Below are 14792 nucleotides of genomic sequence, written 5' to 3' on the forward strand. Positions count from 1 at the left end.
ATCATCATTATATAGCAAGTCAAAAAGACTATTGATGAGGTTCTTGACACTTGGATAGCAGTATGTGTGAAATATTGTCCATGTCTCCACCGCCTAAACAAGCGTGGAATGCAGGATCCAAGGCAACTATTATGCACTTGCTGAAAAGGAACATGCGCTTGGAGTATCTAATCATGTGGTCGAGTTTAATGGGTGCTTCTATCAACTATTGTTCTATAAATAATAATCCTTTGACGACATTCATACAAGTATTGTGGGTAACATCTTTCCTTTTAGTCAACATTTGCACCCTTCACTTTTCCATTTCCATTTTCTTATATATCCTTACGATTTCAGTATGTGAGTGTTGTGACAAATGTTGCAACAAGTACGATGATTATCTTAGTAGAGTTTTGCAATCAGGTTGAATGTCTAGCAAAAGTAATTGCTTGTGTGTGATGATTGGAATGTATGTGGGATGTTTGCAGCTAAAGAACATATGCAAGCTAATAATTTGTGTCTATCCTTAGTGGTTCTTCCAAGGTGAGAAATTGGAGTAGGTTTTGTGGGTATACCTCTTGTAAACCCTCACGAGACTATAACTCGTCCACTAGGGACACCTAGGGGTTTAAAGGCTTGTTATACATGCTAAGTGTAACCGTATTCTCGACGACATGAATTTGTTGTGTTTAGGATTAGTTTTATTTAGTTTGCTCGAGGTCTAGCAAAAGCCAATTGTGGGGGAATTTGATAAGTGCATAATTCATATGATTTTATTGTCCAATCCATACTTGTTTAGGCTATTATTCTTGCATGTATTCGTATTATTACTCTTGCTTTCTCTTAGTTGCCCCCATTAGGTGAATCATCCAAAAATAAGCTACAAAGTTCTAAAAATATCTAAGTAGAGAAGTATTTCAAGTTCTCAAGTTCCCAAGTCCAAGAGAAGTGGAAGAAGTGCGACGAAAATGAGCAAAACGCTCAAAATCAATAGAAGGGCCAAATACAGAGATTAACTCATTCAAATTAAGGATTTCTCATCATCATCTTTAAGATAGTTGAAAGATAAAAATAATGCAAGAATAATGAGGTCATTCCGAGTTCGGATGACGAAGTTGTGGCCAAAACGAGTTTTTATCGAATACCGAAGACAGTAAAGTATGCAAACGGGTATGCATACTTTAATTCTGAAACTTTCTGCTGGATTTTGAAGTTCACATACTGGTACGCATACTTAACTAGTAGGAAAACGGGTTTGCATACTTGTGAAGGCTTAAGGTCACGTTTGGGGTCCTTATGTCGTATTTTTGGGTCGGGTTCTTGAACCGAACTAGATACTTGATGGACAAGCAATGTAAATCTATAAAGATAGGTATTAGGCCTTTCACATATCATCGATAATCTCATATCAAAAGTTCTATATCAAAACCTAGGGTTTACTCCCATTATTCATCTTCTTTGTAATTGAGTAGCTAAATCCTTTGTTGATTAAGGATGAATTCAATGTTCTAAGCGCAAAGCTTTATTAATAATACAAATGTATTGAGAGTTTTTATCATCATCATTTGTCTTTACCATATCTAGGGTTTATGAGTGATTCTTAGATTGATTTGGGATGCATACTAGATTAGTCTATTGATTGTTCTATCGCTAGTAGAAGTTATGAGATAAGTGATCGTCGATTAACTCTCTACACAAGTAGAAATCGCGAGACCTTACAGAGGGATTCTGTAGAGAAATCGTGTGTAAAAGCAACACTAGCAATTAAATCTTGATCTAAGAGTTTAACTACTAGGATCAACCTAAATTCACGAAGCTTAAGGCATTCGATTGGGTTACACCTTGAGTGATCTACTACTTGGTGGTTTGTTGGACAAAATATGGTAGTCGAGAACTTCCGTATCCAGTGATTGAAGCAGTTTTGGGGATATTTAGCTGTTATTTTACGGTTGGTGATGAATGGTTCTTACAAAAGATACATAAGTGTATTAATCCAGTTATCGCTTGGTAACGGCGAAGGATTCCTTGATGATCCCTTTCATCTTATTGTATTTATATTTATCTTAAAACCAAAACCCCCTTTGTTATTTACTTTATTTTGTTGATCAAATAACCTATCAATTACACAGCTCTTTGTGGTAACGATCTCTTACTACCGCTATGTTACTGGGTAATTAGTGGGAAATATCTTTATTAATTTGTTGTGCCTACGACAGCCCATCACATGCATATAAGAAGGATGATGATAAGTAAAGCTAACTCTAGTGGTTTCTTCTTCTCTAGTGGTGGTTTTCAACTCTTGTTCTTGACTGAACTCTTTTCAAACTGCCTCTCTCTTCATTATTTGAATCCTTATATATCCAATCGTCATAGTAGAAGGAAACTAAGTTCACGTGCAAATATCTGCTAGCTGATCTCTGTCCATTTTGTCTTATTCGCCAGGCTTTTGGAAGATGTCGCTATATCTCGCGTCGCTGCTTCATACTCTTATTGATGTGCTTGTCTTGTGGGCATTCTTCGTGCTTGTATCTTTTGTCGCATTGTATTTTTTCGCCTAATTTCTCTCTTCGTTTGTGCTAGTAATTGTCTTAGTGAGGGCGAAGCTATGGGTTAATTCTGTGCGATATTTCGCCCCTACAGCCATAGGTATAAAAATATCGGATTACTCACTTTCTCACTAAGAGGAGCTTGGTCAACGTGGAGAATCTGGAGTCCCACTTTATTAGCCTAGGCTATGGACGTTTCCTGAACAGACTCCTAAATTGGATGCAGGCAAATTGATATCACAAGCCTCAAGGACTGTGGTCGTTATGTCCATTAGGGGATCGAAGACCATTTATCAAAATGGTAACTACTTTTTCTCAAAAAATCAAAAGAGATTTCTAGTGGAGGTGGAGGAAGAAGGAATGTTGAAGGGGTTCTACCAAAAATCATGGAAGGACTTATGCAAATCCACATCCTTAGGTGGACTAGGATTTAGGGACAGTACAAACAACTTGACTCAACCAGGAAGACTAGCAAACAATCCTGATGCTTCGTGGGTAAAACTCTTGAGAGCCAAGTACTACTCTGAGACGAGAAATTTTTTGATGGCGGCGTTTTTTGAAGGGGGCATGGTGGACAAATGATATGTTGACACATGTCTTTGGTTTCCATGAGTTTTGTTTCCAAAAATATAAAAGAAGTATATTTTTGGAGAGAAAATTTGTTTTCTTAATTGGTGTTCTAAGATAAAAAAGAAAGGATCTTGGAATTGGACCTGTATTCAAAATGGCCTAAAGCAAATACAACAACATTGTACATGGGATATAGGAAATGGAGAAACTGGCCACATATGAGAAGATATGTGGGACTCTGACTACCCCTTTGCCTAAACCTAAGCCTCAACATTGTTCAGGAATTTCTTATGTTTAGAAGAGCTAACAGAGAACTCAATTTAAATGTAATAGGAAATAATATAAGAGAGTCTATATTTAGGAGATACGCATATTAAGTTGCGAGAGTTATATTAGGAATTGAATATTTTGAGAATCAAGTCTTGTGTCGTAAGAACCAAGTCTTGTGACTGTATAAATAGCTTGAAAAATTAATGGGAAAATACACCAAGATTATTATCAATGTAATCTTTTACGCTTCCACGTTTATGCTTTCCTCTCTCTTGCTCGATTTTTAAATTGGTATCAAAACAAGGTTAGATGGAGAGAGGAGAGAAAGAGAAAGTTAGAGAGTTTTTCTGTTTAGGGTTTAAGTAATGAGTTAAGGAGAAAGAAAAACAAATAAAAAAATTGAATAAGCGAGACTATCATGAAAAAAGGAACAGAATCGTGTTAAGTTTTCCGATAAGAAGAAGGCGTAACTCTTGGTCTTATGCTGCTGCTGAAGACTTCGTTACCTGTCAAACCTTGTTCCCGTATTGCAGCAATATGGTGATGGTCCGCGGTGCTGGATTAATTAACAAGAAGAAAGAAGATGTTAATATATTTTAGGGCATGATATTGATGCCGAGAAACATGCATACGAGATACAGCTGCTGACAGGAAAACTGGGTTCTTAATGGATTTGAGTTTCCAGCGATTTACAAGGAGATTTGAATATTAGCCAATTCAGATCGAGTTTGTCCGTGAAGGGCAGTTGAAAGAGGCAGCCGCTTACTCACAAGTTTCATAGTTGTGACCGACTGTTGATAATGGTAAGATGTTAGTCTAATAAGCTGTTTCGAACCACTGACGATTAATAGTTGATGGAGTTGCAGTAAAGAGATTTGAAGTTCCAGAATAAGAGCACTAATCACTGCAAAAACAACTTGACGGCTGCTGCCAGATCAAGGATGGAACTCGAGCAGATGAATTATGGATTGGTGACGAATATCGGCGACGAAGCTGGATGTTGTTGTTGGAATGAAACTGAGGTGAGACGCAGTGGAAGAATGAAACTGCGATGGGTTAGAGCTCGAGATGTTTACTGCTATAATAATTCAATGAAGAGAACAGAATTATGCCGATGGAAAATGAAGAATGGAGTTGGTGCCAATGCCGATACGAAGAACACTTGTGTGCTGTCGGGTTTGGTTGTAACTGGTAGACAGAATTAAGATGAACTGAAGAGTGGTAAAACTAAGAACATCTATGGTTTTGCATCTTGTCAAACTAAAAAGACGGTGTGTAATTCAGATGATAAGAGGAAATGATGTTTGCTGAAATGCCTGAATGATTTAAGAAACAGAAGTGTGTGATAATTATGTCACATTGTTGTAAATCTGTTGCGAATTCAGAACTGTGGCAAATCTGATAGCCTGGCAAATTCGTAACAGCGATATAACCAGAAAGAATAGTTACAGCTTGTGGCAGAAGCGTGACGGGAAGAAAGTGTTACAGTTTTCGCACAAAAGTGTGACTGGAACAAGAGAATAAGAGAAGAAGAACCAACAAAAAGGTTGTAAAGAAAAAGAAGCAATCACCAAGATGTGATGAGAGAAAGAACAACAACAGTAGGTTAGAATCCTATGAGTTGTAGAGAACAACAAATGGATTAAAATCCCATGAGTTGCCTAAAGGGTACTGAAGTATCCTACCGAAGAAATCGAAGAGGACCGAAACGTCCTAAAACTACAAAGAGGACCGAAATGTCCTTAAACTACGAAGGGGATCGTAATGTCCTTAAATTCTATTGGGACCGTAATGTCCTTAGACTTTCGAAGAGGACCGAAATGTCCCTAAACTACGAAGAGGACCGTAATGTTCCTAAACTTTCATTGGGACCGTAATGTCTTTAAACTTCTGAAGAGGATCGAAACGTGCTTAAACTACGAAGAGGATCGAAACGTCCTTAAACTTCCGAAGAGGACCGAAACGTCCTTAAACTATGAAGGAGACCGAAATATCCAAAAACTACGATGAAGACCGAAGTTGGATGATTTTTTTTTCAAAAGTGTTAGGAAAATATCATTTTTAAATTTTTTTTGTCCAAGATGGGCATTCGTGATTTACATGCTCCATCTTGAGGGAGGGTAATAGGAAATAATGTAAGAGAGTCTATATTTAGGAGATACGCATATTAAGTTGCGAGAGTTATATTAGGAATTGAATATCTTGAGAATCAAGTCTTGTGTCGTAAGAATCAAGTCTTGTGACTGTATAAATAGCTTGAAAAATTAATGAGAAAATACACCAAAATTATTATCAATGTAATGTTTTACGCTTCCGCGTTTATGCTCTCCTCTCTCTTGCTCGATCCTTAACTAAATGTTTGTAGTAAGGAAGCTAATCAGGCGGCAAGTACATTGGTAAAGCTCTACAATGCAACTGCACCCTATAGTCAGCCTCACAACTTATCCCCCCCCCAGTACTCTTTAAAATTTTAATTTCTGACAAACAAAATGCTAGGCTAAGTTAACTAATGAATTCCCATTCGGGTATGAAAAAATAAAATAAAAATGGAGCTGCTAGAGATAGCTCCTTGGTTATTGCTTTTCCAAGATTATTGCTACACCAATACTTTTTCGACTGAAATTTCACTTTTATCGAAGGCAATTACATGGGTGTTCTGAGCGTAAACTTATACAACATACATTTCCTTTGGTGTTTGGAGAAAAATACGAACTCATGTACAAAAGATACTAGTTGTCGAGTACTTTTGGCAAGATGTACACATATATGATGAATTGTGAAATGTGACTTGTAACGCAAAAACCTTATAAGCTTTGCAGTATCTTCAATGTCTCGTCGATGTGCTTCTCAGGTTGGAACTGATTGTTATAGACGTATTGAACCACAAGGTTTTTGTCAAGAACATAAGTCTGTCTTCCAGCCAATGCTCCGAATAGATCAGATGGTATTCCCCACTCTTTCCTCACCTTGTTACCCTCATCACTTAGTAGTGTATATGGAAGCCTGTATTTCTTAGCAAATTCCTGCAATGACAATAAAAAAATATCCGATAAGGGAATTGGACATATGTATCTTGCAGTATGAAAGTCAGTAATTGATAGACAGGACTAAAAGCAAAACATTAGCCGGTTGAAATCATAATTACCTTATGAGACTCAGGACTATCACCACTAATCCCTACAACTTGAGCTCCTGCTTTCTTGAACTTCTCATACGAGTCCCTAAAGGCACAGGCCTAACCAAGCAGATTAAACAGAATACCGCATGGTTATTATGTTGACGGTTGCAATTAAAAATGCAAAACTCCTAAGCAAATTTCTTACTTGTTTAGTGCATCCTGGAGATTCATCTGCAGGATAGAAATAAAGCACAACTGGCTTTCCTTTGAACTTCGAAAGACTAACATTCTTGTTATCTTGATCCTTCAAAGTGAATGCAGGAGGAACTGAACCTTTCTCAACCTAATACACAAACAGAATTAGGAATCATAAGTACAAGTACAACCTCTCATTAGCTCAAACCAACACCACCAACAAAAATTTTAGGATAAGAATGTACCTTAGCAGAAATGGAGAACTTCTTTAAAGAAGTAGATGGGAAAGACACGGAAGAAGAAGAAAGTTTAAGACCATAAAACTGAGAACGTGATGATGATGATGATGATGAGAGATATTGTGGAAATGTTTTGGTGTTCAGAACTGTTTTTGGCAATGAAGAAGAATGTAGTGAGTGGTTAAGAAGAGTTAGAGAAGCCATGGATGAACAACAACAAAAAGAAATGTTTTCACAGCTAGAAAGAGAGAGAGAGAGAGAGAGAGAGAGAGAGAGAGAGAGAGAGAGAGAGAGAGAGAGAGAGAGATAGGGATAAAATAGAATGCTAATTTGCCATATGTGGTAAGAGGGTACGGGGCGTGGGTTATTGCTGACCCTTCACATCAGAGTGATATCCATTGTGTTCTGGACCAAACTGAGAAAAGGTAGTCATTGTAAATTAACCTGGTTATTGCTACATCTCGAATACACCTATCTGCGGATTAATATTTTTTGATTGCCATATATCGAATGCCATTAAATGGATGTCTTTGGGCTTAAACTGATACAACATACATTTCCTTTGGGGAAAATTTTGAACTCATGTGCGAAAGACAGACAGACCGTCTAAAAACATACTAGTTGTCGAGCACTTTTGGCAAGATGTACATATATATGAAACATGAAGTTGTGAAATGAGATTTACAGTACTCATAGGCTTTGTAGTATCTTCAATGTCTCGTCGATGTGCTTCTCAGGTTGGAACTGATTGTTATAGATGTACTGAACTGTAAGGTTTTTGTCAAGAACGTAAGTCTGTCTTCCAGGTAATGTTCCGAATAGATCAGATGGTACTCCCCATTCTTTCCTGATCTTGTTACCCTCATCACTTAATAATGTGTATGGAAGCCTGAATTTCTTAGCAAATGCCTGTAACAACAATAATGCAACTGTCTGTCAACGGGTTTGAACGGATATGTATTTCTTTTAGTGTGAAACTCACACACCGATAGACTGTTCTATAGTGCTTACTACTAGTAGGAGACTTGTAATACAAAAGCCTACAACTTATGTGATAACCAGAAAACCAACAATAAACAAAGAAAACCAGAACATTAGCCGGAAACTCATAATTACCTTATGTGAGTCAGGACTATCACCACTGATTCCTACAACTTGAGCTCCCGCTTTCTTGAACTTCTCGTAAGAGTCCCTAAATGCACAGGCCTATATGATCAGAAAACACACACCATGGTTAGTGAATTATAATTAATGTCTGGACAAATGTGTGTCCAATATTTAGACTGAAGTATAGCAGGGAGCACCAATATCTGTTCCGCATTGTTATGCAATGAAAAAGTATTTTCTTGCACCACAGTGATCCGAACGAATAGATGAATCAGCAAATCTGGTATGTCACATTATACTACGCTGAGACTGGAAACTTTGCACTCGAGCGCTCAATTTGGCGTACCAAATATGAGGTGAATGCCACAGTATTAAAACTCAATTTCACGACTAACATACAATGTAGATATTCAAACAACAGTAGGTGGTATTTCCACTATGTTTACTTAGGTACACGAGAGCACCAAAATTAGAGAGTGTATCAGCACAAGCATTTCCCTCCGGAAGCATTACCTGTAAGATGGATTTCATTTGAGCCCCCGTAGGGCGGTTATCATATGATGAAACCATGCCATATTGACATGTGATTGCAAAATGCTAATTTTTTCAATACATTTCCTACAATTTTGAGTGGGATTTGACAATTTAAAGTTCAATTCAACACAAACTACCACCAAAACACTAGCATAACATATCAGCTTCCTTTCTTACATACGAGGCATTGTGGAGAACACCACACGGGCATTGTGGAGAACGCCGAACAAAGGAAAATTGAAAGATGACTAAGAAAGTACCTGCTTAGTGCAACCTGGAGTCTCATCAGCTGGGTAAAAATAAAGGACAACTGGCTTTCCTTTGAACTTAGAAAGACTAACAGGTTTGTTGTCTTGATCTTTCAAAGTAAATGCAGGAGGAACTGAACCTTTGTTAACCTACACATGAACAAAATCAAGATTCATAAAAATTCCCATTGCATTACTAAAACACTCAGTCTGAACATAAGAAATGTACCTTAGCAGAAATGGAGAACTTCTTTGAAGAAGTAGATGGGAAGGTAACAGAAGATGAAGAGGAAAGTTTAAGACCATAAAACTGAGAATTTGATGACGAAGATGATATCAGACATTGTGAAAAGGGGGTTTTGGTGTTAAGGGTTTTTGTAATTGGGAATGAAGAAGAGGATAATGAGTGGTTAAGGAGAGTGAGAGAAGCCATTGCTGAAGAAAGAAAAATGCTCTGTTTGACTTCCTAGAGAAACAGAGAGATTGGGCCTTGGGGGATAAGATAGAATGCTCATTTGGAGGGTATGGTGTGGGTTAATGCTGACCTTCCATACCAGGGTATGATATCCTCTATTCCATGTGTTGTAAATGTCTCCCCTTCATTATTTTTTTTTTTTTATTTTTTTTTTTTTTGGAGTGCTGGGTCTGGCAGTGGGTTTGGGTCTTTTGGGTTTGAAAATGGGACTAGTCCGACTAGCTAGGTTTGGGAAGGTAACAAATGATTTGATAATAGAGCCCAATTTTGACTTGAAATGAAGAAGCGAGGTCAAAATTAATGGTGGGTTTGTTTGTAGAATTCACAATTTCCAAAAATTTATAACCCATAGGATTACAAATCCTGGGATTCATATAAATCCCTCGTATGTTTGGTAACTCTGTTGAGTCCATGTACCGTTTGACATTTCCCTAAAAATCTAAAAATTGTATATATAAGATTCCCAACAAATCTTAGGGGAGGAGTCGGACTCCATATGGAGAATTTGCTGGAAAAATGATTCCCGTCGGAAACGTAACTCCAGGGATTTGGACAACCAAACGTACCGAGGGAAACGTAATTCCATCGAATCCCCTGTACCCATAAATCTCATCTTTAAAATTCTACATCCAAACCCGCCATAAGAATTTTTGATCATTTCTGGTATTTTTCGTGATAGTTAGGCCACTGAAAGTTGTAAAAATAAAGAAAAATATTTGTTGTGAATTATGGGACATGCTTTAAAAGATTATGAGTTTTTTTTCGATTCATCATTTGTTCAGTTCCGACTTAAATTAAAAAAAAAAAGAAAAGAAAAGCTACAACTAATTAGTTTTTGACATTTTTGGCCAGTTTTTGTGATAGTAATGTTAACCGATGTAAACCAAAGCTTTCCCAAAGACCTATAATACGCCTCACTTCCGACTAGATTAACATATAGACTAAAAGTCCAATAATTTTCCCAAGGGGTTGGTTTACAAAAACAAGAGTATGAAGATTGAGCTGGATTCCTTTTCTGGATTTTTTGACAAAATAATTTTTTTTTATAAATGGTTAGCTTTAATGAGCCTTCGCTATTCTAATTCTTACTTGAATTGAAATAAATGACCAAATTTTTGATTTTTCAATATCTAAAAAGAGTAAAGTATACATAAAATCGTAAAATAATGAGCCAAGCTATTATGGGGACATTTTGACATAATATGTTTATGTAGATTGCAAGCTTTTTGTAGAGTCAATAGATACGATACCGAGTTGCATTGGATTTTGAAAATTTTCTCGAGAGGTTGTTAGTAGTAATATTATGATTAATGAGCCTTATGTTTTTGGGAATTTTCTTTGACATGATACATTTGTATAAATTTCCAATCATTTATCTACTTCAAATGATTACCAATCATTTGTATAAAGCGGATTGATTTTCATAATTTCTGAATCTGCTGTTCTATGGACCTTGTTAGAGTGGACCAAAAAAGACAGTCTAAGTGTTGGGCATGATATGGAACCCATCTTAAATCAAGATTTCGGAATGGCGAACCTTTCCAAGAAGCCATACGTTCTGGTTAAACTAACATGAAATCAACTCAGTCCTAATCCAAATTCGTTGGGCTCAAAAATTGCATCCACATCAAGTCCATGTCCATCCATTTGTAAATGGTTCGAGCTTCCACCCGTAAAAATACGGTTGGACCGGATCGATTGGCGGATTTTGGAGGAAATGTTAACCTCTACATCTTGGACTGTCCATTTTGGTCAGCCGGTGTTTTTTTATCAAAAACTCTCTCACAGTCGACCGACTCGACCCCGGAAAACAATTCGAACGATTTTTGGGGACCATGGTTTTTTTGGGGGACCATTGTTTTATTTTGGGTAACGTCATTAGAAGTAATTCTAGGTCACCCCATATCTAGTTATTTATTTAATACCTAATCTACCCTCTTAATTAATTTTAGGTTATGATTAGTGAATGATTTAGTTAAAAATAATTAGTGAGATTAAATTAAAAGATGGGTTTATTATTAGTTGACTAGAATTATTGAGAGAGTAGATTTAGAGAAGATGAAGGACAAAAACATGGAAAATAAATTTTTTTTCCAATTCACTAAGTTTGAGTATTCAAATGATGAAAACTCATCTGATTCTTCATCTCCATCCTCTCCTAGAATATTTGTTAATCTTCAAAATGATCCGGATTTGAACTTGATTTTGAACAGTTCGGTTACTTTATATGAAGAACAAGTAACCGAACTCATCTAAAGCTGTAGTTCGGTTACTTTATATGAAGAACAAGTAACCGAACTCATCTGAAGCTGTAGTTCGGTTGCCCCGTGAGATGAACAAGTAACCGAACTCGTTTGAAAGTGTAGTTCGGTTACTTGTTCCAAACACGCAGGTTACCGAACTCTCTAAGAATTTCTAGGAGTTACAACGTTATGTTCGGTTGGTTCTCAACTAACCGAACTGTGGTGTACAAAGTTCGGTTGGTTCGCAAACTGCATGTACTTTTGATCTAACCGAACTTTACGTAATATAAGAGTATATAAGTTTACAAAGTTCGGTTCTTTCGCAAACTTGAACCTAACAGCTAACCAACCGAACTCTGAGTTCGATTTCTGCGATAAAATTGTGAAGTTACCGAACTTAACAAACAAAAAAAATGTGAAGTTCCAGCGTCTATTGGATAAGTTCGGTTATTTTGGGAACTCAACATAGTGGCCACAACAACACAGTTCGGTTAGACTGGATTTGTTTTTTTTTCGGTTCTAAGGGTGGAGTTCGGTTACTTTGTAATTTTAAAATTTTTTGCGAACAACCGAACAGAGAGTTCGGTGACTTAGTTTTAAATCCAATAGAACCGAACTGTTCTTCGTGTTCTTCATTTTCAAGAATCTCGGTTAGTAAACTAGGGTTTTTTGGAAAATCGACTTAACCGAACATGGCTTTGTAACTCCTATTAAAACCATATTTTGATGATTTCTATTCGATTGGAGCAATCAAAATCAAATTAAAGCGAAGGGTTTGTTGGAAAATACCTCCGGAGTGGTCCCATGGCAGAATCAGGTTGCGGCTGGCGTCTTTTATACTCGATAAAATTATTATGTAATCGAACTTAATTGTGATTGCATTGATGTTGTTACATTTCTTAAATATGCGGCGTTGGTGGTGGTGGGAGGAGGTGGTGGTGGTAATCGGTGGTTGGTGGTGGTGGTAATCGGAGGTTTGGTGGTGGTGGTAATCGGCGGTGGTGGGCGGTGGTGGTGGGAGGAGGTGGTGGTTATATATATAGGTGGTTATTATGTTGGTTTTAAATTAAATTAAGTTAAGGGTAGGTTAGTCATTTCAACGTTTTAGGACACCCCTTATCACTATAGGTAAGGTGGCCTAATAAAACCATGGTCCCTTATCACTTTGCATTACCAGCTTTCCAGGAAGAGTATTGTTACAGTACAAAGCAACTGGCAGAGGAATTGTTGTGGAACATCTCAAGTGTGCTGAGAATTTTAGGCTTTATTCATAAAGTCATTTCCTATGTTGATTATAACAAGTAGTTGGTTCCTTGTCTTCTCACGGCTCTTTGCTCCATATTTCTTTAACCCATTGGGTTTGAGTGGCAAAAGTAAGTTTTACGACATTCTTTGAATTCTTTAGACATTCAATTAATTTTATTAACTTGTCACTTGACCCGATTAGTACTTTTGAGATGATCCCAAGGCTGCATATGATTCTCGTGAGAATCTAACCTTGCAGCATCCACAGCATATGAAAATGCACTTTTTTATTAACTTGAGATGTGCTTTAAATCTAAGGCCATTGCTTTTGCTATCTTGATGAGTTCTTTTCATTTCATAAATAGAACTGTGGAGGACTTCGATGATTGTAGTAGTTAGCTTTTCTGTAAAGGTGGAGTTGTTTTGAAGTACAACATCTGGGAATCTTGGTGGGAAGAAGAGCAGGTTGGGTATCATGACATGCCTCTAATATATTTTGTCTAGCCTGCATTCCTTTGTATATAAGTTGTTGACTGTAGTATCTAGTGAAGATTTTTTCTTATGCCCTGTCTCTTTTCGTTCTTTTTGCGGTTGTTAATTGCAGTTTGGATTTTGTATGCAGCTTAAGGCTAGAGTGAAATAGATTCAGTTATGCAATGGTTTGCAGATACACAAATTTGCAGGCTTTCGGCTACATTGCAAGCATTTATTTTCTGTGTGGATGGCTACGGTCTAGAACTTCCATTTTGTGTATCTAAAGGCGTATCAATCACTTTTTTTTTTTCTTGTGACAGAATCCTGCACCTGAGTTAAGCCAGTTTGGCAGCAAATGAAAGCTAATTAAAATGGTGATGTCTTGCGGGTATTAAGCTTCTTATTAAACTGCATCGAGGCATGAAATGACTGTAAGGAGAAGGCTTTTTTATGTTTTGGATTCTACCTCCACATCAATCAGGCATTAGAAAAAGTTTGCAAATACGTTCCAGAATGCAGTGCAAGTGAGATATTGCATTCCTTCTGTGGAAGGGGATTGATTCTTCTGTTAAGAGTGGTGAGCACTGAGCTCAATCCCATGCACACAAAATAGAAACGATACAGACGTACAAGAAAAAATAAGAAAATTCACTTGCGAACCTTTCACAGGAAACACTACAAATGAAAGTACAGATTTAGAATAGTGATAAAACAAGCCGCAGAGGACCGAATAACAAATTTGTCCATTTTCAATAAGCAACTCAGCATGGAAAATGATTCTATTGACGTTCAAATCTCCAATCTCTAAAATAGATTTATCCAAGTATCGATATCAAGCAATGCAGTGCCGAAGACGTGTTCCAGATCATCTGCTGAAAGCTTCAATCTCTTGCAATCTTGAATGGTGAATTGCTGGAGAGATTTTAGGCATTTTCTAAAACTTCACAATGTTCCAACTTCAATTCCTTTAGAGAAGGAAATGGAGTTTGGAGCCTTTTCAATTTGTTGCCGAATCTGACGGTCAGCTTCTAAGGAAGAGGAAAAGAAGGCAAAGTTGACTGTGGTGCATTGCAACCTTCTAAGCTCCCCATGTAATCAAGTGTTAGCTCCACTAATTAAGGGAATGGTCTTGTCGGAGCTTCTCCACTAGTACTGCTTTCTCCTCCGTACACTTCTTTACCCAGACATTTCACAGAATTTAATCCATGTATAGATGGAACCTTGAGGGGCAGCAGCCCGTAAAATTTCATAAAATTTGTTGCAGAAGGAGATGGTCAGCTTCTCCAGCAGCGGGAAAGGCGACAGTGTTGATTCTGGTACATCCCAACTTTCTAACTTTTCCATGTATTCAATTGTTAGCTCAATTAAGGAAGGAAATAGACCAGGAGGACCAGTTGGTTGTATTTCGCTAGTACTGCCTTCTCCTTCGTGCAACTCGTTACCCAGACATTTCACAGAACTCATTTCACTTGGAGAAAGAACCTCGAGATATGAAAGCTGCTCAAGTGCAGAAATCTGATTTCACTTGTAGAAAGAAGCTCGAGATATG

At 37.3% G+C, this 14792-nt stretch overlaps 2 protein-coding genes across 2 annotated transcripts; both read right to left on the reverse strand.

Annotated features, from left to right (window-relative positions):
• Positions 1–5980: 5980 nt before the first annotated feature.
• LOC113328290 (peroxiredoxin Q, chloroplastic-like) lies at positions 5981–7167 on the reverse strand. The gene is made up of 4 exons (XM_026575409.1): positions 6924–7167; positions 6689–6826; positions 6511–6600; positions 5981–6388 (listed from the first exon to the last, which is right to left on the reverse strand). The coding sequence occupies exons 1-4, from the start codon at positions 7119–7121 to the stop codon at positions 6170–6172; spliced, it is 645 nt and encodes a 214-aa protein (XP_026431194.1). The 5' UTR covers positions 7122–7167; the 3' UTR covers positions 5981–6169.
• Positions 7168–7393: 226 nt separating this feature from the next.
• On the reverse strand, positions 7394–9303 carry LOC113328426 (peroxiredoxin Q, chloroplastic-like). Its single transcript, XM_026575537.1, has 4 exons — positions 9036–9303; positions 8819–8956; positions 8034–8123; positions 7394–7826 (listed from the first exon to the last, which is right to left on the reverse strand). Exons 1-4 carry the CDS (start codon positions 9237–9239, stop codon positions 7608–7610), a joined length of 651 nt encoding a protein of 216 aa, XP_026431322.1. The 5' UTR covers positions 9240–9303; the 3' UTR covers positions 7394–7607.
• Between the last annotated feature and the right edge of the window lie 5489 nt (positions 9304–14792).

Source organism: Papaver somniferum, unplaced genomic scaffold (genome assembly GCF_003573695.1).
Source record: "Papaver somniferum cultivar HN1 unplaced genomic scaffold, ASM357369v1 unplaced-scaffold_107, whole genome shotgun sequence".
NCBI classification, from domain to species: Eukaryota; Viridiplantae; Streptophyta; class Magnoliopsida; order Ranunculales; family Papaveraceae; genus Papaver; species Papaver somniferum.

Excerpts from the sequence above, each read along its gene's own strand:
- LOC113328290 (XM_026575409.1), bottom strand. The coding sequence starts at position 7,121 with ATGGCTTCTCTAACTCTTCTTAACCACTCACTACATTCTTCTTCATTG. Across the intron at positions 6,827-6,923 it reads AGTTCTCCATTTCTGCTAAG|GTTGAGAAAGGTTCAGTTCC; the intron begins GTACATTCTTAT and ends TTTGTGTATTAG. Across the intron at positions 6,601-6,688 it reads CTCCAGGATGCACTAAACAA|GCCTGTGCCTTTAGGGACTC; the intron begins GTAAGAAATTTG and ends CTGCTTGGTTAG.
- LOC113328426 (XM_026575537.1), bottom strand. The coding sequence starts at position 9,239 with ATGGCTTCTCTCACTCTCCTTAACCACTCATTATCCTCTTCTTCATTC. Across the intron at positions 8,957-9,035 it reads AGTTCTCCATTTCTGCTAAG|GTTAACAAAGGTTCAGTTCC; the intron begins GTACATTTCTTA and ends GTTCATGTGTAG. Across the intron at positions 7,827-8,033 it reads ATAGTCCTGACTCACATAAG|GCATTTGCTAAGAAATTCAG; the intron begins GTAATTATGAGT and ends TTGTTGTTACAG.